At 35.2% G+C, this 23,907-nt stretch overlaps 1 protein-coding gene across 5 annotated transcripts in view; it reads right to left on the minus strand.

Annotated features, from left to right (window-relative positions):
- TLK1 (tousled like kinase 1) overlaps positions 1 to 23,907 on the minus strand; it is a 68,171-nt gene that overhangs the window by 22,310 nt on the left and 21,954 nt on the right. For all 5 annotated transcript variants that reach the window (XR_014616322.1, XM_084209650.1, XM_084209648.1 and 2 more), the window contains exons 2-11: positions 19,797 to 19,915; positions 16,269 to 16,340; positions 11,862 to 11,937; positions 9,306 to 9,352; positions 8,855 to 8,941; positions 7,681 to 7,770; positions 6,748 to 6,840; positions 5,421 to 5,531; positions 3,573 to 3,709; positions 2,053 to 2,241 (exon numbers count right to left, since the gene is read on the minus strand). Coding sequence is in view for 4 of the 5 variants with exons in the window: in XM_084209648.1 (XP_084065774.1) it covers positions 2,053 to 2,241; positions 3,573 to 3,709; positions 5,421 to 5,531; positions 6,748 to 6,840; positions 7,681 to 7,770; positions 8,855 to 8,941; positions 9,306 to 9,352; positions 11,862 to 11,937; positions 16,269 to 16,340; positions 19,797 to 19,915 (1,021 nt within the window). In the remaining variant the exon portion in view is untranslated. The remainder of the gene's footprint in view (positions 1 to 2,052; positions 2,242 to 3,572; positions 3,710 to 5,420; positions 5,532 to 6,747; positions 6,841 to 7,680; positions 7,771 to 8,854; positions 8,942 to 9,305; positions 9,353 to 11,861; positions 11,938 to 16,268; positions 16,341 to 19,796; positions 19,916 to 23,907) is intronic.

Here is a 23,907-nt window from a genome sequence, read left to right on the forward strand (position 1 = left end):
AAAACAGAACCTTTTCCATTTGACTATACTAATTAAGATCATTACTGTCAAAGTAATGCAGAAACAGTGATAAGCAATGTAATAGGAGAGAATCACATAGAGCACATGACAAATTTACTCTAAAATGGAAGTGCATAATTAATGTCTTACCAACATACATAAAACAATTCTGTACTGAGAAGCAGAAAGGAATCAACACATAATACTACAATACAAAGTTATAACAAATCCTAAATACAAAAAACCCCTTTCAAGTAAAGGCCTAGGAGCGTAATGTTGGCTAAATGAATCTGTGATCTCAGGATGCATTACAGATCTCCTCAAAGATCTGAAACAAAATTGATAATGTTATGATACAGGCAAGTAATCTCATCTCTAGATTATATAATGATCAAGCTATGATACTTAAATGCAAAACAGTTTTGATTCAATAACTGCTTACATTTTTGCTAGCATTAGATACAAAAGGACAATTTTGATTGTTCTCCTGACAATTCCATAACAAGCAAGCATTTTCATGTGTCATTTAACATGTAACTGGTTAAGCCAGATGAAATGAAAATTTGCAGTCTTGAGTAAATTGGAAATTATTTAACACCATGTAACACCAGAAAATATTCTGAAGCTTATTACCAGGAATTCATCTTGTCCTATCTAAAAATTACATGTTATCTGTATTTTTCCCCAATTTATATTTCATCATCTCTCAAAGGAGCAATAAGATTATGGGACTATAACCAGCCAAAAGTTAGCAAATAAAAATTTCCGTAAATTTTCAGGTATTTTCCATTACTTAAATGTTACTTTTAATAACAGGAGGGATTACATTCAAACACACAGCAATATATTTTTAACACAATAGCAATATTTACTGTACTATTCTGAAGTATTAATTATGGTCTAAGAAGAAACACAGGAATTGAGCATTACTAAAAAGTCACAATGAGCAATGACTCTTCAGCTCTGTACCAAAACAGGAGTAATGCTAACCAAGATTTGCTTACAGTGCCAGCTTTACTACTGTATTTTTGTGGTATTTTTGTCACAGTAAAACAACTTCACAATGGGAATTTTAAGAATGAGGCATTATGCAAAACACATACAGCTGTCTTCAAAGGGATGGTCCAAATGTATTTATTTAGCAGATCAAACCATAGCAATTTATATACCCTCCATCCCCACAGGTACAAATTACTGCCTCCACATGTGAGAGGTGGCAAGTGACTATGCTCAATATAGGTAGCTCACTTCTGCAAAATAACACAGATTAATTTGCTACTCTTTTTAAGCCTAATTATTTACTTTTTACTTAAACTAGGAACAGATATACTATCAGCTGCAGCATCTTAGCCTAAAGGGCAGTAACTAATACATTGAAGCAGCAGTTCCATAAAATATTCAAATGAAATGTCAAGAACACATCTTTGTGTGCCTTGAATTATACCTTTTCTGTCTGCAGGAAAAAGATGTCCCCAGAAAAAAGAGAGCTCTTTAAGAACTTTCAATTTTTATGTTTCAATGACAAAAATTGCCAACACTGTGAATATGTGAAATGGGATCAGTAACTTCTGACAGTCTCAGGATGTAGCATTCACAAGGAGAGAAAAGATATTTCCATTTGTTTTAAGACATGTCTTCACATACTAAAGGCTGAAAAAAGATTTTTTCTTTGTCAACTAGATACTGTTATATGGGAAAAAATAATCTCCAACTAAAAGAGAAGCTCTTAAACCAATGTGGATACAGAAAAGTTCAACTGGTACCAGTGACAGTAGAAGACTAAGAAGACAGGACAAGGAGACTTCTAGATCAGGATAACATAAGGAACATTGCCTATCCCCAGAATGGGCCCTTTTCTGGCGACTTTACCAAAAATAAATTGTACAACAACCTCATAGACAGTGGTGCAAATTTCCCTAGCATCAGCAAGTCCTTAGTGAGAATATAGCTGCTGAATATACCGAGTGTCTTTTTATGCTGTTATTTGAATAGAACACACACAGACAATATCTCAGAATTTATGTAAAAGACTGATTGAAATGTTAAACTTACAGCTGTGGTAAATTTGGTCTAACAAAGGGATCATTTTCTGCCCCATTCACAGCTTTATTCTTCCTCTGCTTGGGTTCAGAATTGGCAGATGGTGCCTGAGAATTATTTGTAGTTGGAGGCTTTCGCTTGGCCAGGAGCTTTCTCTGCCTTTCAATGTCTTCCCTTTGTTGATTCACCCACTCTTGCTGCCTGTAAACCCCCAAAAAACAAGCTTTATTAAAGTTTCATAAGTTAGCATTTTTTCAAGAACTATCTTTTTAACTGGTAAGGCATTTAGAAATTAAAAAAAACTTACTGAACATGTGAAAATGTTTCCGAGGAGAACGAACACCAGTGTTCCTCATTAAGTGGAAAAATTTTGCTAAAGTTATGGCACAATTTACTTTTTAAATATATGGTGGTTTATATATGGTATATATGTTGTTGTTTATATGTTGTATATATGTTGTTGTTTTAGGGTTTTGTGGAGTTTTGTGTTTTGTCTTTTTTTTAATTTTGTTTTGTTTTTGAAAGTGCTATGCATGACTTCTGTACTAGAAAAATTTAAAAAAAAAAAAAAATCTATCTGAGCTGTTGGATATCTTATTTTATACAATCAAAACCACTCCCTGACAGCATCAATAGAGAGCACCTGATCTTTACAGGCCAAATACTGAATTTGATCTGGCCATTCCCAAACAAATCATAAGTTTGGTTGTATGGCAAACGATTACAGCTTTTATGCAAAACACATCTACAGACTGTTTTTAAGACTGTTTAGAAAAACAGTGTCCTGGGCAACCCCATAATGCTAAGACTAAATACTGTCCTTTAAAAACAAAACTCTTGGTGAATTACTTCTCTAAAATATATGTATCCTTCTATCTATAAATCTATCTGTATTTCCAATGAATCAGATTCATCACCAAAGCACTCCTTTGGAAGCACTGCATAATTACTTTACCACCATCTCTGAGAGTCTTGCAGAGCTCTTTTCCTTAGCTCCATCACTGCTGAAATACCTGCTACGGCAGCTCTTTTCCAGGTGGTTGCTCTCCCCCATCCACTTGCACTAGATCCTGTCTGAGGCTGCCAGATTTGTCACTGCTCCTTCACAGCACTAAGGAGCTGGATGCCAGAAAAACTGCCACCATGAGGATGTGCAGGTAGCACCTATGTGACCAGTGAGAACTTCACAGACCTCACCTGTCCCAATGACCACCAGTGATACTTGGTTAGCTTTCTGAAAAATCACTGATTTACCTTTATAATTCTATCAGCTGAGTTGAATAACTATGATATTTACAACATTCATGCCTTTGTAAAGATAGTTAAAACAAAGTGGAACCAAAGACACACAACCTTAGCATTCCCTCACCTGATTAATGGAGTTCTATACTCATTATATTCTCAGTCTTCAAAAGGCAAAGCAAAATACAACATATGAAAAGCTGCTTCAATCCTAGAACATTAGTAGTAAAAAAGTCCACTAGAGGGAAGTAACAATTAGTGAGAACTTTAAGAACATAGCATTGACTAACTTCACAAGATTTTGAAATGCAAAGCCATCTGTCCACTGTTCAGTAAATGAAGCACCATGACGAACTGTTGTAAAATGCCCCAGGCGTAATCTGTCTTGCATGCTCTTCTCTCTGCTTGCCAGCTTCTCCTGTGTGCTCTAAGAAAACAACAAAAAAATTTCATATTTAGTAACACTAAAATGTTCAAAAAGTCAATAAAACACTCAGGGCTTTTTTTCTCCTCCAACAGCCTTTTAAGGCAAGGATAAGAGGAGTGTCAACAAAAATATGTTGTAGTATTTATCCCATTTATTCTAATTTCTACAGAACTCAAGCATTTGCAGTTGCCAGAACCAGTATTAGAGGACAATATATGCACCAAACTCCCCCCCTGAGTTTGGCTCCATTTCCCTATAAAGTTTGCTGCTCTTCATCATTAAAAAATCACTTTATTTAGAGTATCAGCATCATAGAGGATATAATTATGGAGGATATGATACTCTATCTGTACATGTCTATTACCAGAAATGAACCAACTCACATATCCTAAAGAAAGCACTTCCTATACTTGGCCTGGAAACTTCCTTGGCAGAGCATCTATGTTAGTATTTGTACCAAGTGACCTAGGGCAGGGACCTCTGTGTGGCAATGCACTGTGGGCAGGCTGAACTGCACTCAGATATTCACTTGCAGAAGTGAAGCAGATTCCCTTCTTAGAATCAGCACTGCTACCACAAGCATCCTTGGGATGTGACAACCAACCAAATCTGCCTGCTCTCCCTCACAGAAACAGTAACTATGAACACCTAATGCACAGAAACCTCTTTGATTGCTACAAATGCTTGCTTCATAACAAATGTCTATGGCCCAAAATCACACACACACAAACGGAGAAGTTGTCAGATTTAAGGCTGTTTTTACAAAAGACTTCTAGACTGAAGAAGGGCCTTTCACAGGAAACATCCCTTGTGGGATTCTCAGTCTGAAGGTATGCACTTACTATCATGCCAAACAGATCTGATGCATCTTTTCCCTGCATTCCCCTCATGCTGGAACTTAAAAAAGATCTGCAATAATTTATTGATGACATGCTAGTGAGAAAACTCCTGAATCCTCCAATGGCTCACTCTGTGCTGTTGTGTATGACAGCAGGATCCAACAGCTAGCACTAGGGAAGGCACTGGGGCTGTTTATCTTAAACTTTTTTGTACCTTAATTTCTAATAAGATGATTTGCTATTGACTTTTTATGATTTTTTAAAACTAGGCTAATTTAAAGAAGAGGGAGAGAAACAAGGTATCCTTGTCATCTAATAAATTGCTACTAGTTTAAATATAATTGCTGTGAAATGTTTAAAAAATGATTCTTTCATTTATGGTAGTATGAAGGCAGTCATCTTCATTTCCTTTTTCCCATTAATTCTGAGCTAACATGGGCATTTTATCATTTTACAACAAAAATTACCGTAGCAACTTAAGTGTCTCACAGAGAGATATTATCCATCTCCTCTTCACTACAGATTATGTTAAGAAATTCTTTTATCCAGTGTGATCTTACCATTTTCCACAAAATATGCCATATATTAAATTCATACATTCATAACTTTCATGATTTGCTATTCTGAATTACATATGATGGGTAAATCCTTAAATTTAAAAAGATACATTTCCCACAATGTGAAAAAGGTTAAATGTTTTATTTCGTTTATTCAGGTTTATAAAAATACTGCCAGATAGAGACCATGGATACAAAGTTTCAATCTCAAGTGACACATGTGAAAAAGTTGAAGACAAAATGAAGGAATCATAATGGAGTTTTACAGCAATCTCCCAGCTTTTATCACAAAGATTTTAAGAGCAGTAAACTTACCTTTTCAATTAAAAGCTTCTTGCTCATTGAAATACATTTGTTTAACCTTTCTTTGTATTTTTCAAGTAGTTTTTGTTGTTCATCTATTTGTCTTCTAAGATCACAATTAGCCTAATAAATATATACAAAATATGAAGAGATATATTGAAATATTGTTTCTAACTCAGCTGTCACAGCAAATAAATATATCTAATTTCACATGATTAAAGTAAGGCACATACATGCATAAATACATCTATTTATCTAAATAAAAATTTCATTTCACAGATATATCCCTATCTATAGAAGGATGCTTTGATTCTTTTTTATTTCCTTTACATGTATTACAGAGCATTCAGCACAATGAGAATATATAAAAACTCTGTACCAATCTCATGTTCAGCTCTCCACTGAGGGCTCCACTTACGTTCAAACTGGAAAATTTTAGCATCAGAACTTTATATATGATTCTCAAGTCATGCAAATCCTAACATCTTCAATTTAAAAGAAAGCAAAAATTTCACAATTATAAAAGTTCCAATGATCTGAGTAGGAAGTTTAACAAATTCCCTGTGTTTCAATTATATTTAACTTATTACCTTAGAAACCCCACAACAATATTATTTTGATTTAAAAAAAAAATTAAAAATAGTTTAGGCTTGTCTATCCCATACTGTTGAACATGTGCTAAAACAATCTACAGATACAACTTCATAGTACATCATTGCATGGGTTAATATTTTTAGGTATTGTACCTATATATGTACACATACAAACACTAACCAGACTACAAATTGTGAAATATAGGTTTGTTTCATATTTCATATTTCTGTATATCCCGTCTCCAGTGTTTCCTTCAAGAGCATAAGCATTAACATTTTTTTTCCTGGAAACAGGTCTTAAGAGTATAGTATAGTTTTCTTACTGAAAGTAGTTATTCACTGCCTGTATTTATTTCTGTCACAATCATCTCCATTCTGAAAATGCCAACAGTTGTTCCACAGATAACGGCTATTCATAATTAGAACCAAAAAAACCACCAAACCCACCCATTTGGTGAATTATAATATGAATTTAAGGAATTAATCAACTGCCTGCAAATGGTATCGGCTTTCTTTGCACCTTCAGAAGTCTATAAACATATTTAATCATTAACAAGTTGTAGCACAGAAGCTGAAAAAAACTTATACATTACATTATATAGACTTCTTAGATTTAAGAAAAAAATTATGACAATTAAAAATTGTTATATCTTTTTATTTAAGTGATTCTTTAAAAATCTAAAAAATTGCCCTCATATTCAGTCTGCTGTTCTGAAGAAATACTTTTACCCATGTCCAACACTTACCCTGAGTAAGTCATCTATACGACCTTCTTTCTTTTCCAAGTCTTGATTTTTATTACTTTCTAGTGCAGCTAATTTCAGCATTGTGAGATCAGTCTAGAAAGAACATTTTGAAATATTTATCCTTTCCTTTTACAATACAGCATTATTCTTTTTATGCTTGTTAGGCAGAGAAATAAACTACTTTAAAACATTCAACAAGACCAGAAAAACCTTATTTTCAGGTGTTTGGAAGTGTCATTAAAGGTTCTTATTCAAAATCACTTTCCCTCTTCATAAGGACAATTGTGAACAGTTGGGACAAACCATTAACAATATTAAAAGATTTCATCACCAACAGAGAAGCTACTGTTCATAAAAAACCATAAAAAAACCAGGGCAAGAATGTAAACATCAACTAATTAATTCCTCTGTATCGGTCAACAGGTGAAGCAACCTTTTACTGACTAATGTGAAAGAACAGATCACATCAGAAATGGCAGAGAGAATGAAACAGTCGATTTCAGCTTTTAAAAGTCATGTCAGAATTGTGTTGATCATTTTGATTGCCATCTCATCCATTTCATTTTTCTTCTTCAATGTCGAATTTTAAATGCAGCATGACAATGGCAGCTGTCAATTCAAAATCTGCCTGGAAAAGCAGCTTCTACTTCTAAAATCACACAACAGCTAAAATCTTGAGCAAAAACCTACCAATGCCAGGTCATCTATGTAATCATGAAGTGCCATCCTGGGAGCTGAGCAAGTGCAGAATACAAAACTCACCAGAGATATTTAAACTACGAGCTGCTAAGCTTAACCAAAAAAATGCTTTGGCAATTTTAAAAAGCAAAGCTTTTCAAAGTCTTTAAGAGTTTATAAGAAGTTACAAGACAAAGAAATAAACATAACTAAATTTTTTTTCTGCAATGTAAAGTGATCTACACAAAAAGTTACCTGAGTAATTTTAATAGATAACTGCTTTGGTTGTGTGAGAGGGTGGTCCCCAAAAGCTAATGAAGTAGGAGAAGGACTATTCTGTCGAACCTGAAAAGCATGAAAGCAAAGAATTTTAGATACAGCTGTAGTATTTAATTATGAGCATAGCCTCGGTATAACGCTTGGCAGGAACTTCTCAAAGAAACAGAGAAATAAGGTATTTTTTCACCCAAGCTACTACTTGGAGCACTGCATTGAAGAGCTGTCAGTATGGTGTTACATACCACTTGCAGCTCAGGAAGGATGCAATACATTCTCTGAGAAAACTAAGATTGTCACTTTTGGGAAACAGACTGAAAGATTTAAGACAATACAAGACTGACATAAGGTGATGTTAGTCTTACAAAGACTTATTTTTCTGATTCTGAGTTTTCACAACTCAAGAATAATGTGAGTTATTTTTGGATTGTTTAGTTCTCATGGGAGAATCTGAGAAGGGAAGCTAGTGCAAATCAGAAAGCAAATCCTGTTAATGAACCTAGTTTGTGTGAATGAGACCTTTTCCAAGCTGGATTCCAAAATCTGTATTACACTCCATATTCTTGGCAAGACCAAGAGGATGCCTGAAGCTGAAAGCACATGGAATAAAAGCTGAGGTCCATCTTCAGAGAAAATAAATCTTTTCTGTAACTGGCAAAATTTGTTTAGCCATTTAGCATGCTGGTATGCTGAGCAATGAAATTGTGCTTATGAGAAGGAAAAAAATGAATTAGCACAACCAAAGAGAATTTTAGAGGCAGATTAGGAATCAATTATTGAAAAAAATTACAATTTATCAAAACCTGAGCTTTTAAAGTCCCCAGCTAGGGGTCCAAGTTTCCTTATAAGTAACAAAAACACTCCCCTTTTTGTGTGAGGCCTACGGATAGACGTCATTACATTTTAACATTTATTCAACGTTTTACATAACTACCTTGTATTTAAAAAGAAGTTTAAGAAAAAATGACCCAGTGTTAATAGAAAAATTTAGTTTTAATACTTAATTTGATTTCTTTTTTTCCTGTTGGAAGAATTAACTCTTTCCCAGGACTTGTTCCTTTGAAAACTTCCCCCTTGAAAACAGATTCTTTTCAATTTTGCTCTTTTTAGGCTATAAAACTCCCTGGTACAGTTAGGAAGGTGCCAGACTTACAGAAGAAGGAGCGGAATGTGAGTTCTGAGGAGAGCGGATTGCAGGAGGCACGCCTCGCACGGGACTCGAGCCGTTTCCACCTTGGTACTGCAGAGCACACACAGACCTCCAATGAGTCAATCTCAAAATGCATTATACAGCTACTGAAAGTGCACACTACATTCTACAGCTCCTCTGTACAGAGAATTTTAAATCAGATTGGATTACTTTTATCAGTGCAACCTTTAGCCGTTTAAAGAACAGTGTGAAAGATAATTTTTGTATTGTGTCCATCAAGAGATGACTGCATCTCTACTTCAAGGTTTAATACTCAGAAGTATAAAGAAAAAAGAAGCAACCTCTCAAGAGGCCTGTCCATTATAACAAAAAAATGTTGTAGCATCCAAAAAAAGCTAAAAGGATATTTTATAAGAAAATTTTAAAACCAAAGTAAAATGTACAGAATTCTTACCTCAAAATAGTCACTAATCTTGTGACCACGTCCCCCAATATTCTTTCCTGCAATAAATACAGCAATACATTAGAACTGGTTAAATAAATTACTTGTGGAAGTGCTTACATTTTTACCTATAAAATAATTATAGTAAAATCTTATCACTTGTTAATTGGTTTTCTTTGATGTGGTAATACTTGATGTCCCTATATAGGTAATTAAGGGATTGCCAAAACAAAGGGATTTGCATATTCCATTCATTGAGAAATCAGATATTAAGTCACTCTCAATTCCTAAACCAGTTTAGAGTAGACTTTACAGAAACCCTAGACCTCTTGAAGATAACATGAAACTCACCTCTCACCCTACAGATCAAACCTTCAGCTCTAAGTCCCTCCCCTTTTCAAGGACTATCTCAAAGTATCCAATTGACCACGTCTACTAACATTATATACTCCAGGTGAGTTACTATGCCCAAATATTCTGCTCAAGGATTTTCCTAGTTGCCAGTAACAGTGAGGGCATAGAGAATGACAAGTACTTCCAGTCCTCTTAACCTGATTATGAATTGGGTAACTCACAGTGTTAACTAGAGAAATAAAACTCCAGAGACTGAGATGAGCATTTATTTTAAATGGATTGAGACTTCAGGAGAACCAACATGAATTGTATTTCTTCAACAGGAGGACCTGATCCATACTTGGCATTCCAGAGATTGTACCTATACCTTATCCGATGCACAAATGTTTTCTTCTGTTTGGCCCTAAGATGACCAATAAATTTTAAGCCTGGGCTTTTCTCCTGTAGAAGTCAGACAACCTGTTAGGAAACATCTTGGAAATGGACTATTGTTCAAAGCTTTTTACTTGACAGAAAGCAATTTTTGCAATATATTAGGAGATCATTACCCATAGATCCATAAATTTGATTTCCACTTTCTAGCAAAGATTTTCAAGCTCTTTTATTGTTTCAGCCCTGATGAATTCTCTCTAGGTCAATACACCTCTCCACTGATGCTGCTGCATAATACTGTCACTAAGAAGTAACATAAAAAACCAGAAACATTTGGCAGCCCTTTTTGTGTCAAGACTTTTAACAGAAAATTTTAGATAAAATAATTCCAAGACCTAGAACAGCACACAGCCAACTTCTCCACTCAGTATATGTATTGCTACTACTTCCCTCCACCCAATTCTTTACCTACCCTGCAATTCTGCTAGTGATTTCTGTCCTGCTTAATTCTCACATACCACTTCATCAAATTTGCTCTCATGCAGGTAAAAGAGACCGACTGCATTCCTCTTCAGTATAGAAAAATCTATGTGATGTCATATTACACAGCTCTACACTGAAGAAACATGTCAAATTATTTTGGCACAGCAAATTATGAATAGATTTACATTGATTTATACCACCTTCCAATTAGTTCTATGTTCTAAACAATCCTTTTCTTCAACACTTACAGATTAATTTACATATCAAAAAGTCAATATCCTGGGTATGCAATATAGAAGAGATTGATTTCTTGTTTCTTTTTTCCAATACAATAGGAAGTTTTTGCTGTGCTTCAACTGTACTGTATCACTCCAAGAAGCTGCAGTTTCTTAGGCCAGCTCCTTGAGAATATTGCAGTGCAGACTACTCAGTTTTACTGCTGCTGACAGTAAAACAGTGATAAGATATTATAATCATGTTTTCTATATTAAAAAGGCCCAAAAATTTCCATCATTTCTAATTTCAACACTCATTAGTAAGAGGAAGGATAAGCTACTAGAACAATGAAAATAGGAAAATTCATTCAGGTTCTTTGAACAAAGCAGGTGTCTAAAAAGTAACACTTAGGAAGAAATTAATTTTAATCAAACAACATGATTATTCTACTAATAGCATGCTACATCACAAAGACTTCCAGATATGAAGCCCATTGCTTTATATATGAAGTGACATTTTCTAGCTCTGATAGAATGAAAAATAAAGTTGATGCAGATATTATCAGAACTATTTCGGCTCTCCTTCTGATGAATTTTTGTCCTGAGGTTAAATTTCCACCAGTTCTCACCCAAAACTCACACAAAAGAGAGGAATGACAAAAACTAAACTTTGTAAATATTAAATTAGAAATCAGTCTCATCATGATTTCCCCACCCCTCTAAACTACTACAATCTTCCACAAAAAAGGAAGAAGAAAATTAAGTTCTTATATATACACCTGTAAAACAAGCATCAGATATTGTAATCAGTAATCCTTTTTTCCCCTTATCTACTGAAAAGAAATTCAAACCACAAGGCATTTTGCATGAGAAGAGTTGCTGTAATTCTTAAAAAGATTAGAGTTGTATCATAGCTGTGAGTTACACAGGCAGTAGCTCATGATTCTTTTGGGTAATTACCAGTCCCCTTCATGTTTTACTTGGCCATCCCTTCCAGTGGGAAGGGAGGGTGACCAGAATACATAACTCACCATCCAAAATATAACACCCATCTTATGCGAGCGAAAATACAGAATTTTTAAGGCTAACAGTCAAAACTGTATTACATGCAACCACTACCTAGTCAATTTACATTTTAATTTACCTTGACTGCTTTCACTCTGAGTGTCTGCTTTTCTTTTTCTTCCTCTGGAAGGTTCTGACTGCTTCTTCTCTGGAGTCTACAAACAACAAAAAGAACATGATGCAACATAGGCTCTATTTATTTGTATTACTGCTGTATTATTATGAAATAAATTTAAATCCTCATCCACAGAACATGATTTCACAATTCAGCAGGATGCAATTTCAGATAATACGATCTTTGGTCATTCAGGTAAAAGCTAGAAGAGGTATTTAAGAAAGTGAGAAGTAATTCCTGAATTATTTCCCAAAAGGCAATTCCACATCTTAATTTTTAAGCAACTACTCCTTTTCATTCATTCTGGAGTTTATGAAGACCCATTTTTGTTTAACTGATGTTTAGATTTTACCAAGATCTCTGTATTTTAGTGCAGGTGTTTTAAAGCTTAATTGAAATAATCTGATTCTTGATGGTGTTTTCTACACACTGCTGCAGCATTAACACAAAGTTCCAGTACTTCAACAGGAAGCCAATAATGTTACACTTTTTCATAAGTGTAAAAGGTATTTCCAAACTAATAAAAACTGTATAGATTTCTAGAATCTGCTGAGAATTAAAAAGAAAGAAAAAGAAGGAAAAGTAGAGAGCAAAAATTGTTCAAAATGTTAATATCTATCCACTTAGAAAGTGTTGTCCTCCCCATATACTTTTATCTCAAAGGGAAGAAAGAAAAGTATCAATGGTAAGTGAAAAAATACAGATCTGTCAATATTTCTGGAATAAATTTTTCTATACAGTTGCCTGGAAATTACAATCACCATGCACAACACAGATAACAAGAAAGGCCTGTGATCAGAAGCATCTCTAAATTACATTTGCTCCTCTTTGATCTGAGGATTCAAACCAGTTAGTCTCCCCAATTTAAATAATAAAAGCGGCTCTTGTTCAGCATATTGCAGCTCTGTGTGTGTGTGTGTGTGTGTATTCTTCATGGCACCTCATACGTAACTGGAGAAAGCACAGGAGACATTGCATGAACTATTTCACCAATAAACCAAAGGTCCTTAATAGCTCAGACTAAATTTGAGATCAGTGACAAGATGCTTCATTCTCTCATGATACCATCATTTTCTCATTTTATGGTATCTGTCATTTGATGCTCCAAGTATGCTTTCTTAACACAGCAAATTATATCAACATTCAACTTTCAACCAACAGTAAATCATTTCAAGGACCTTTCAATTCCAAAATCTTTGTGGTGGATATGCTCAAACATGAATTTACTACAAATACCCAACAGTATTTATGTTGGCAAGAACCACTTTAGGATCCCTAGAAAATTATTAGTCTATAAAAGAACCAGCAGGACAAGAAAGGTCTTCCTTACTTATACCATGTATTTTTTATGGGTTTTGACTATGTGTGTAGCTTCATAAAGATATCTTTGGAAGTTTTACAACGGCAAATGTTGTATTATCAGGCTGTAAATTAAGTTTAAATTAAATATATTTTATGTTAAATAAAGTAATCCAACTGACACCTGCATCTTCTACAGTGCTATCATACATTAGTAAAGTATGTAACACAGACTCCTGGAAATGGAGTTAATTCAAGTTATTGATTCTAAAAGCAGAAACTATAGCTTAGAAATGTAACTTTAATAATTTGGAATTATTGCCAGGTAAATAGGTAACATTAAGCTACCTTTCCGTGAACTAAATTGAAACTATTTAACCAAGCATTTTCATGTTATTCTTGTTTTCCAACTTTCAATTCTGCAGTTACATTCTAATGCAGGAATTTTTGCCGACCATATCAAGGAAAAAAAAGTTTAAAACCTAATTAAGGACCAAACACATAAGATTTCCCCCACCAGAACTAGTTTCCAGCTGCTGTGGCTTGTAAAGAGGTTTATAGTTTCAAAACTCAAGTAATTCATAAATGTCTATTTCCTTAAGCTCTTCTGATTTCTTTCAGTGTTTAATTTAACCTTCCAAACCAGAAAGTACTAGCACACTAATGAGGTTATTAATGAGGTTACTCAACAAGGTCATGTTCCCCTTTTCTAAGCACAAAATTCGCATGATAATGTACAGCACACATCAATCACTAGAAAATGTACTCCAAAATCCTTCCTAATGAATGGAGTCCTATGAATTACAAGAAACTGAAGACTGATGGGGCTGGGGAGTATCTCCCTGATAAATGAAAACTGAAGCTACTTTCTATAGCTGCCAAAGTATTTACATATAGCCAAGATTTAAATTAAAATCTTACTATTTCATAAGCAAGATAAAATACTTTTAAGGTTACCCAATGCTAGATGGTAAAGTTATATTAAAGTCCCACACAGCTTGGCATACTAGCAGAGCCTCGTATATCTTGATCCTAGTTTTCCCCTCAGTTTCAGTGTGCTTCCCCTGAGTCTTCCCTTCACATTCACAGATTTAATGTGCCACTTCATGATGAAAGCACAGAGTAATGACATGAATTCATCATCAGGGTTTGATCAGAAATTGACACTCTTGCTAGAAATTAATTTCAATGATTCTGAGATTTGCATATCTACTATTTTTTTCTCCCAAGACCTACTGTAATACAACAGTGCTTCAACGTCAAATGATGGCACTGCCTCCCCAATGAGCAAGTCTGATTTCCATACTACCATCACTGGTACTATGAAACCTTCAAGGTCATGCTATTAAAACAAACAAAAACCAACACAACAAAGCAATCCCACAACCTCTTTGCAGTACTGAGATCTACAGCTTACTTTTCATGGCACTTGAGCATATAAGTAACCAGATGTAACTTGAATGTAAAAATTTATTAACATACTTGCTATTACAATTAGAATAGAGTGAATACAACTAACAACTTCTGAAAAAGAGTAAAGAAAATGTATTTTGCTACTCAATGTCAGTAAGACTCATCTTTCACTGTGCAATGGAGCACAGTGGACTTCTGTGTAGGGACGTTTTCAAAAAAGATGTCCGCTTCTATTTTAAAATACAAGTCTTAGAATATTTAAAAGATAAAATAGTATCCTTACTCAGAAGCAAGACTTGAGGTTAAAACATAGTGCAGAGACTTTCAAACTCACACGCCTTGGAAAAGCTTTCCCTCTGTATCTCATGTATAGAACTGTAAAATAACATTTTCCTACACCCAAAACTTATTACACAAATAGTCAGTGTTCTGAGATCACTCAACTACTCAGAGACATGGTTTTCTGTAAAGAAATTGCAATAATGCATCATAACCTTCAGGCGACTGCAGCACATTTCCATTCCCACACCTACATCAGAACTGCATCACTGCCCAGAGTATTTCTAGGAAAAGCCATGAATAAAAACAACAGGCAGACAGAATCTTCTGGTTAAGAAAATAGTCTATGCAGTTGGATGCATAATCCAGCTGGGAAAGGTGAGAGGAAAAAAAAACATAGCTGAGCTTTTTTCAACAAGAAAAATAAACCACAAATACAAAACTTTTATTTATAAGGTATCAGCTTTGGGAACCAATTAAATTCACTTGCTGACAGCCCAGTAAAAAAGCATCATGTAGTGACTGAGCAAATGAACAATTAGGCCCCAAAGTAAAGCTCTGATGTGAAAATAACACCAAAAGCACACTCCTAACAGCCATCTCTCCAGCATCACACACTGTCACACAGGGCCTAGCCTAGGCCAGAAACCCACCCTTGGTTACAAAGGATATAATCTTATCCACACAATCTGTGACACACAAAGGCAAAACTGTCCGAGAGACTCACCGACCCCAAAATAGGCACATTCGAAGAGCTGTAGTATTAGTGCAACTGTATCAGTGCTCATCGCTAAGAGGAAAATATTCTACTCAAGGAAGTCTGAGCTCTGCACATTTAAACCTAATAAGCACATGAATCCTTTTCTGGGATTACAAACTGGATTTAGGTAAGAAAATATGCAGTGACAACTGCAGCTTTTACAAATAAAGATGACGTCTACTAAGGATGTATGTCCTTGGCATAAATTGGTATTTGGAAAGAAAACACAGTAAACTAGAGTACTTTCAAGGATTCATCCAAAGATCACTCAAAGTTATCTTTGCTGATGAAACACTTATTACTTATGAAACAAAAGTCAGCGAACTATATAAACATTTTCAGCTCCAAAAGCTGTATGCATCCTCAGACCATGACTACACAGATAACAGAGAAGCAGAAGGCAGCTAGTTTCATGACCAAAAATCCAAAGATGCTCACTTCTTCCAGTCACGGTTCATCTTTCAAGAGATAATGTCTTTCTGTAATTTATGCTCTTTCCTACCTGAGTAGTCTGCATTTTACTTTAAAAGCTTCTATACAAAATAAGGCATCAAAGTAGAATAAATTCCTTGTTAGCATTAAAATTCTGAGGTAATAATGAATCTGCCCCATACACTTACCTCTGATTCTTTATCACTTAAAGATCCCAAGCTTCCAAAGCTGTGATTTGAACTCTCGTTATTTGTTGAGGCCTACCAAGACAAATAAAACACTCAACATTATACACAGAATTATAAGACATAATCCACTGTTACCACTCACAGATACAACCAGTAACAGTCATTTCATGCTGACATGGAAAAATTAACTATAGAGCACTTGTGACTGGAAAGGGGGACAAGAAATTTGACAGGTGGATATTTTGACAGGGCATAGTAAATTTTTAGTTTCCATTGCTTTTGAGCCAAGTAAAACCCTGGCATATTCAAGACCACTGGAGAAAGTTCTAGAGACTACTAGAATTTTTCAGTTTTTGAAGAAAAAGAGGTGTTAATTAAAACAGGTTTCAATTTTCTGTCACGAAATAGATTTTAAAAATAATCTTTGCAATAGTCTAGTCTGTCTTGGAAAAAATTAAAACATATTGATAGCATTATTCTACATTCTTAAAACAGATTTCCTCCAACACAATAAATTTACATTAGTGAGGGAAGAAAAAACAATAACAACCGCAAGTAGTGATACGTCCCAAATTACAATATTTTTTTAGAAATTTACTAAGGCTGATTTATTCAGAGATCTTTTGAACACAGCATGTCACGAGGACATTTTAATGAGTCATCATCAGCTGAGTGTCTTTTTATTAAAAAAACCCACCAAAACTCTTAAACTGATGGACCAGTCTCTTCTATATAAGAAGGCAGAACAAACACTTTGAAGTGAAATAGTTCCAAGGCAGTTTGCTCCTGAGCATTAAATTCCAGCCCAGTATCAGTTTGCAGGACAGTACTCATCTGTGACATCTGAATAACTAGATCATCTCCGAATTACAATGTCCAGAGAAATGTTAGTTAAACACACAAAGTTTCCATGTATGTTTCCACCCCCAGGGCAGTCTCCAGTACAGAAATGTCTGTATGTAGTTCTTCCTTGTCCTGTGTCAGTATCTGATCATCCAAGTCAGAGGCAACAATAATATCAGTAACCTACATTTGTATTTCCAACCTTGCAAACTGAAAAAGCTTGAACATAATGGGCTTTTTTATCCCCAGAAATTCCAAAACTCTTCAGCAACACCTATGGTAAGGATAGCCTTTCAAAAGAGTATTCCCAATAAATAAGAGTCCATTTCAATTAAATTACTAGAAGAATATAATGACCCAGAGTATTTAAAAAATAACTATTAAAGTTGCAAGCTCTGTATTGTCTTGCTAGTTTAGGAACATTAGAATCTGGAACATGGGGATTTGGGACTGTGCACAAAGAAGTTTTCTCATTTTGGCCTTCAAAGTGAAGGCAGACCAATGGATATTACATTTATACCTCATACTTTCCCAGTCACCTCTGCACATCAGATCAAAAATGTTTCACCCGTTTTTTTAAATAAGAATCAGATAAGCCTGTCCGAACATCCCCCACCAAGACTACAGACTGTATTTTTTAAAAAGCATTTTTTTTCCAAACACAGCCCAGATCAGCTACTACACTTCACATTATCTGCATGGATACACTGAATGGTCACAAACAAAAGAAATACAAATGAAACTGATGGAATTATGGTTTTACTGATGGTGTAACAAATCACAGGATTAGAAGGTAAGAGCAACAGTCTTAGATGAGGCTCTGTAAGAAACAGTGGTAACAGTATCTTCTGCAAACATTTATCAAAGCATTTGATAGTATTAAAAAACACCACTTCATCTAGATATCCATTTGGAAACCAACTGGATGAGATACAAATCTTGGAATGCACCAGGGACAAAAAATGTAAAATGCATTTTTTCCATGGCAGAGTGAAAAAGGAAATTGGTTGTTTTAAATTTCTTTTTCTGGCTAACTTGGATAAACAAACTGAGAATGTGAAAGTGGAATGTAATTTGGCTAACAGCTGAAATCAGCTGAACAACAGACAACAAGAAAAAGACTCCAATAGATTTATGGAAACAGTAAGCACTGACTCACAGGGAATCATATTTAAAGAAGAGGAACCCCAAGAAACTGGATAATGCTTTTAAAAAAAATGTATTATACATACAGCAGCAGACAGATTATGAGGGAAATTTGCAACAAAGCAATGGACCAAATCAGCTGTATCAAAAGGAAAAGTTCAATGAAGTTAGAAGTATAGATTTAGTAATAAAAAAGGATAAATAGTAATGTGAACTATGAGCAACTACCTGAGCTATTAAAACGAGTTAATTAGGGGAGTAAGCAGTACTAGAGGATCCAAGGAATAAATAAACAAAACGGGCCAGAATCATTGTGTTTGTCTCTTTCTAATTTTAAGCATAAGATACGGCCAATATACAATTTTGCAATTATAATGAGAAGACAATTAGACAGTGCATCAATGTCACTGTGTCAATCCAACCTCATTTCTTCCCCTGACTATTTAACTCACTTCTTGGCTTCAATGGTAGTAACAAGTTCGTGACCTTTTTACAGCTTTGTGACAGTTACCTTCAGGTCACTCTCCAAAGCAAATTATGATGCAAGATCACTATATAATAATTTCAATTCTATGTAGTTTGTTCATAGCCATCGATACATGACATGTCTTCAGAAATTTCATCAATGTCCTCTATCAGGAAGTATTTGTTCTGTCATCTATACTGGTAACTAAAATACAGCATAGGAAGCTAAGTTACAAGTTTGTGTAAAGCACTTAAAACATGAGGACACTGTAAACAATTTGGAAACAGAATTCAGAAATAATTTAGTCATGAGGGAAACACCTAAAAATATTAGTATGACACCTTTTTAATATCAGTTTATTAAGTACTAGACTTGATGGAGAATATTCAAACGCACAAATACAAAATGGAGTACTTCTGGCTAGGCAACAGTATTGCAGAAATCAGTCTTGGAAGCTGAAGTTAGCAAGTTGAACAGAATATGCAACAAAGACAAAATTATTTTGCAGATGTATTAACTGAAAGGAAATATACAACACATGGAAGGTAATTATTTAGCATTCATAAGGTTCTTCCTAAAGTGTTGCATCCTGGCTTAGATAGTAAAGGACAGGAATTCTACAATGAAAGTAAGAGAAACTGATATAAATGTCTAGAAATGTTGAAATAATTGAAAATTAATGTTGAAATAATCTATATGTACTAATCTTCACAAAAGTTTAATATTAAAACAGATGTCACACCAGACTCTGTAAGTAGATGGTCATCTGCAGCAGGGACAACTCTACCTAAACAATGGGAAAATCTTTCCTCTCTGATCACATGTTCACTACAGCAAAGCCACAAAAGAGCCTTTTCAGTGCTTTTAAGAACAATTCAACATCCATGTCACAGAAAGGTTCAGGATAAACAATCCTATCTCCAAGCAAAATAACAGACAAGGACTTTTCTGAGAGCCTCTTCCAACCCAGTGCTTTTACAAGGAAATCACATTAACAATATGAAAATGAGATGGTGTGAGATAAATTAGTATTTCAAAGATGGCAGATCTGAATGACTGCTCTTAGGACTTACTTTAGCTCCAACACTGCAACTTCCAGTACTCCCAGTGCTGCCACTTACTACTCCTGTGAATCTTGCCTCTAACAATTCTTGTCTTCTTGGATCCAGGCTATGAAGTTCATCCATTGCTCCTAAAAAAAATACATATACAAATTCATTACATTTCCTAATATTTGCAGTGGAACATTTCACAAACAAGCCAAACATACCACTGGCCTTTGCAAACAAAGGATTTGTACCCTCAACTTGACAATGACACACCACCTGTTATCTAATAACCAAAGCACTCAAGGAATTACAAAAATGTTGTGGCAAGTTCTGTATCAGAATAGCCTTGTCAATTCTGGTTGAAAATGAGAACCTGTTAGAGGGATGGAAGAGACATAGAGCCTGCAGTATGCAATACGCCAACCCGGCAATTATTTATAGATTAAAAACTAGCTGTCAGGAACAAAGTATTTTCCAGCATAAAACCTCCCAAATCTGCAATACATGCTGCAGTGCTCTTGTTTTCTGTATTATTTAAATGTTAGACTGTCAGTGTCAAAGATCAACGAGCAGGAATTACAGGGGAAAAAATGGAAAATCAGAAAGTAAGATTGCAGTCCGCAACTCATGCACGGGAATGCAGTGTTACATGGAGGTCCAAAGGTCAGAGAAAAAAGGAGCAGGATCAGCAATAAAAAGGGAACCAAGAATAACAGAGACCCTTGCAGAGGTGATGGCTTCAAGAGAGCCCTGTAAATGGAGTAAAGCAGTGCTGCTGGCATCTGCAGGGAAAGTAAGGTGGAAGGAAATGGAGGAACAAAAGGAGTTTCTGATGAGCTCAGCCTACATGAGTAGGCTGCAACATGATGTGCAGCTTCCTAATTTGTATTTAAATCACTTGTGGCTGTTTAATGAGTCTGAAAGATGATGTAGACAAATAAGTCTTTTGTATTTACACAAACTGCATTCTGTGTTTTTACCTTTTTAACTACTTGAACATTCAGTTTTTCTTCAATTGGAAACATTTCAGTTGTTTTTTTTTTTTTTAAATAAGATATTTCATGTTGAAGTCTTAATGCACTATTGTAATAGCACATCCTTCAAGTACCGCATAGTAAAATAGCCTCAATTTTTTCCAACTAAGACACAACAAGCTGGTGCTTTTCAGTCCCACAGGACAACACAGCAGTTCACCAAAGAACGGTGCCATGAAAAAAAGCTTTTGAAATTCTCTTTTTGTCAAAACTAGTTTTCAAAGTTTAACTGCTGCTATAAAGCTCTACCCATCAGCTTAACATTCTAACCAATGCATCAATGTAGCTTTTCCCTTGCTATTAGTAAGTGAAAAGACACTTTCTTATGGGACTCTTTGGTATCTCAAAATCTTCAGCATTCAAGCCCTAGACAGATCTTTCTGACACTTTGGCCACTCCTGGCCATAGAGCTAATCCCTCTGGTAGGGAAAGCACTACTACTATTTGGCTAATTCAAGTTGCCCTTGCTCCTGTAGGAAGGCAGATGATAGCAAGTGAGGCGTCAGCGCTCCTTTACCACGGGAACTGCTAACAGACCTCCTCCAATGGAAGAAAATCACACCAAGACATAAACATTCAGGAAATGTGTTTGTGGCAGCATCTTCCGAAAAATCAAACCATGAATGGCAGGTTGGAGATACCACATTTTGTTACTACACCCAAGTGTAGCCATACATAGAGCTGGAGGACTCTTCTCCAACAACACTGGGGAATTACACAGTTTGAAACTGCAGCTGACTTCTCTGCAGTTGTAACGCTGCTACTGACCTTGCCAAGTAAAAATTTCTCCAATTTCTATATCCTTTAGATTGTAAACTCCCTGGATTTAAAACTGTTTGAGTATATACATGTATGCTGAGTGCATGACAATCAGGAATCCTCTTCAAACTCTTGCTCCCTAAATTGTGCTTGTGTACTGCTTTCAAGGGTTTCTACAACAAATTGAACACTTCTTATACACATAAAAAAATATTTCTTACATTAATGGACTGTGCAGTAAGGATGTATTTTTTTTTTAGCAGATATGTTCAGCATATCTTTCCCGGTATGTATGGATATAATCCATACCTTAATGGGAAAGTATTACTCTGAAAAAGCATAAGGAATTAATCACAACAGATTTGTCAGAAAAGTTTAAATTATTACTATTTTGCTTTATAATAGCAGAAGTTTCTAAGTACATGCCACTCTGAAAAAAAGCATTTTACTTTAGTAAAGTAAACCATTTAATGAAGCAATATTTTGATTTATTAGCCTATTTGATAGGCACTGACCACAAAAGTTCAGTGATCACTTAAAATTACAGATGTAACTCCAGCAATTACAAAACCATGGGTACATTACAGAAATAGATACTACCATACCTTACATTGTTTATTTTATGAAATGTGGGAAAGCAATAGTCACTGTGGATAGCTAAGGCTCATCTGAAGTTCTACTTCTATCTGTGTTTAGATACTAATGCACTAAGGGGATCAGTATCCCTGACTTAACTCACTGGTCAGAATGGTGATGTAGCATATAAAGGGGCAACCCACAGCACAGATAAAATACAACCCTTTCTTTTTCTGCTCAAATTTTGGAGCCTACACGCACTAATGAATGCACTGCATTTGCTTCACTATTTCTGCTGAAGTGTTTTTTTGCTATTATGTTAGGGGGTTTATTTTAGTTTGGGTTTTGTTATTGTTAAATATTCAAAACCGAAAAGCAACATGGACTCTGCTATCTTTGTGATTTAAAGGACAAGACAGAAAAGCTGGACTCAAACCTTATTTCCACAGAGAGAAATCCCAGGAAGGATCCCAAGAACTGCCTTCCTCATTCATGGTGTAATTTAAATACACCATCCACATCCAAACATACATCAAGAACAAGCAGCTCTGTACCTTCAGTTCTCAGCGCAAGTTACCTACTTTTAAAGGTACTGGCAATTTTAAAGCATTTCATGTGAGGGACTTTTTTTTTTTTTAATTATGAAAATTACATATTAAATTTAAGGGACATATAAGTTTTTTTAAGCATTAGACTTTATAAACTCTCCTGCTCACAGAATGCCTTGCTACCAACAAGACTGACATAACTTACAGTCCGGAAAATATACCTAGACTTCTTATTTGAATTAATGTCCTACACATTCCTACACCTGAAGGGCAGCTCACTAACTCAAGGGACATCCAACCACATTACACAAGTACTTACAGCACATTTACCATGATGCTGAAGGAAAGACTGGCATTGCTACCACCCACTTGCCATACAAACTTGTACTATATTCCAAAGAACACCTGGAGGGCCACTTGAAATTCATGGAAGAGTCCTAAAAAACTGCACTTCTTTATTTCTACAGATTCTGGATGCTTCTTCTGATAGTTTTTTTTTTGGTTTTTTTAATTACCAACATTTTCTCACTTTTGTATTTTTGGGGAATGGTGGTATCCTCCACATTATTTTGTCAGACTGATAGACAGCCTCTACTCTAAAACTAATATTATATATATAGACACCTTGTCATGAAAAGGACAATTTTAGCAGATTTTTTTTTAAAAACTCCAAATTCCTCTGAGAATTTCTCAAGCAATGGGGTATATCAAAAGTCAAAGTTCTAAGCTGGAGAAGCAATCTGCAACCTTTTTCATGGCATTTGGTATAATCGATTATAGGGCACTGTACCTTAGCAAAGGTAAAGTAAAGGCTCAAAGAATTCTCCATGGTAGTTAGAACACTTCAGAACTAGTGACCAAAAAACAGTGACATGCAATTACACTTGTATCCCAAGGCTCTACACCCTCCAAATACATGAACACTTGCAAATGATCCACTTATTTAACCAAGTACTTGCTCAGGCCTCAATAAAATTGATACTTTAGGAGAAAAAGCTTAGCAGAGAGTTGCAGCTGCAATTATTCACCTTCTAAAATGACATCTTTTGTGATACTCTTGTACTACAACCTCTATCTTGAACACTGGTAGACGACACAGAACAGCACTGCAGATCCAAACACAAAGGGTTGACAGATGAGACTATTTTTCTTTTCCACTAAATATGGAATCAAGCTCCACAACTCAGTATTTATCCTTGACTCTCTTATTACCCTGAA

Source organism: Fringilla coelebs (assembly GCF_963513975.1).
Source record: "Fringilla coelebs genome assembly, chromosome: 7".
In the NCBI taxonomy this organism is placed as follows: Eukaryota; Metazoa; Chordata; class Aves; order Passeriformes; family Fringillidae; genus Fringilla; species Fringilla coelebs.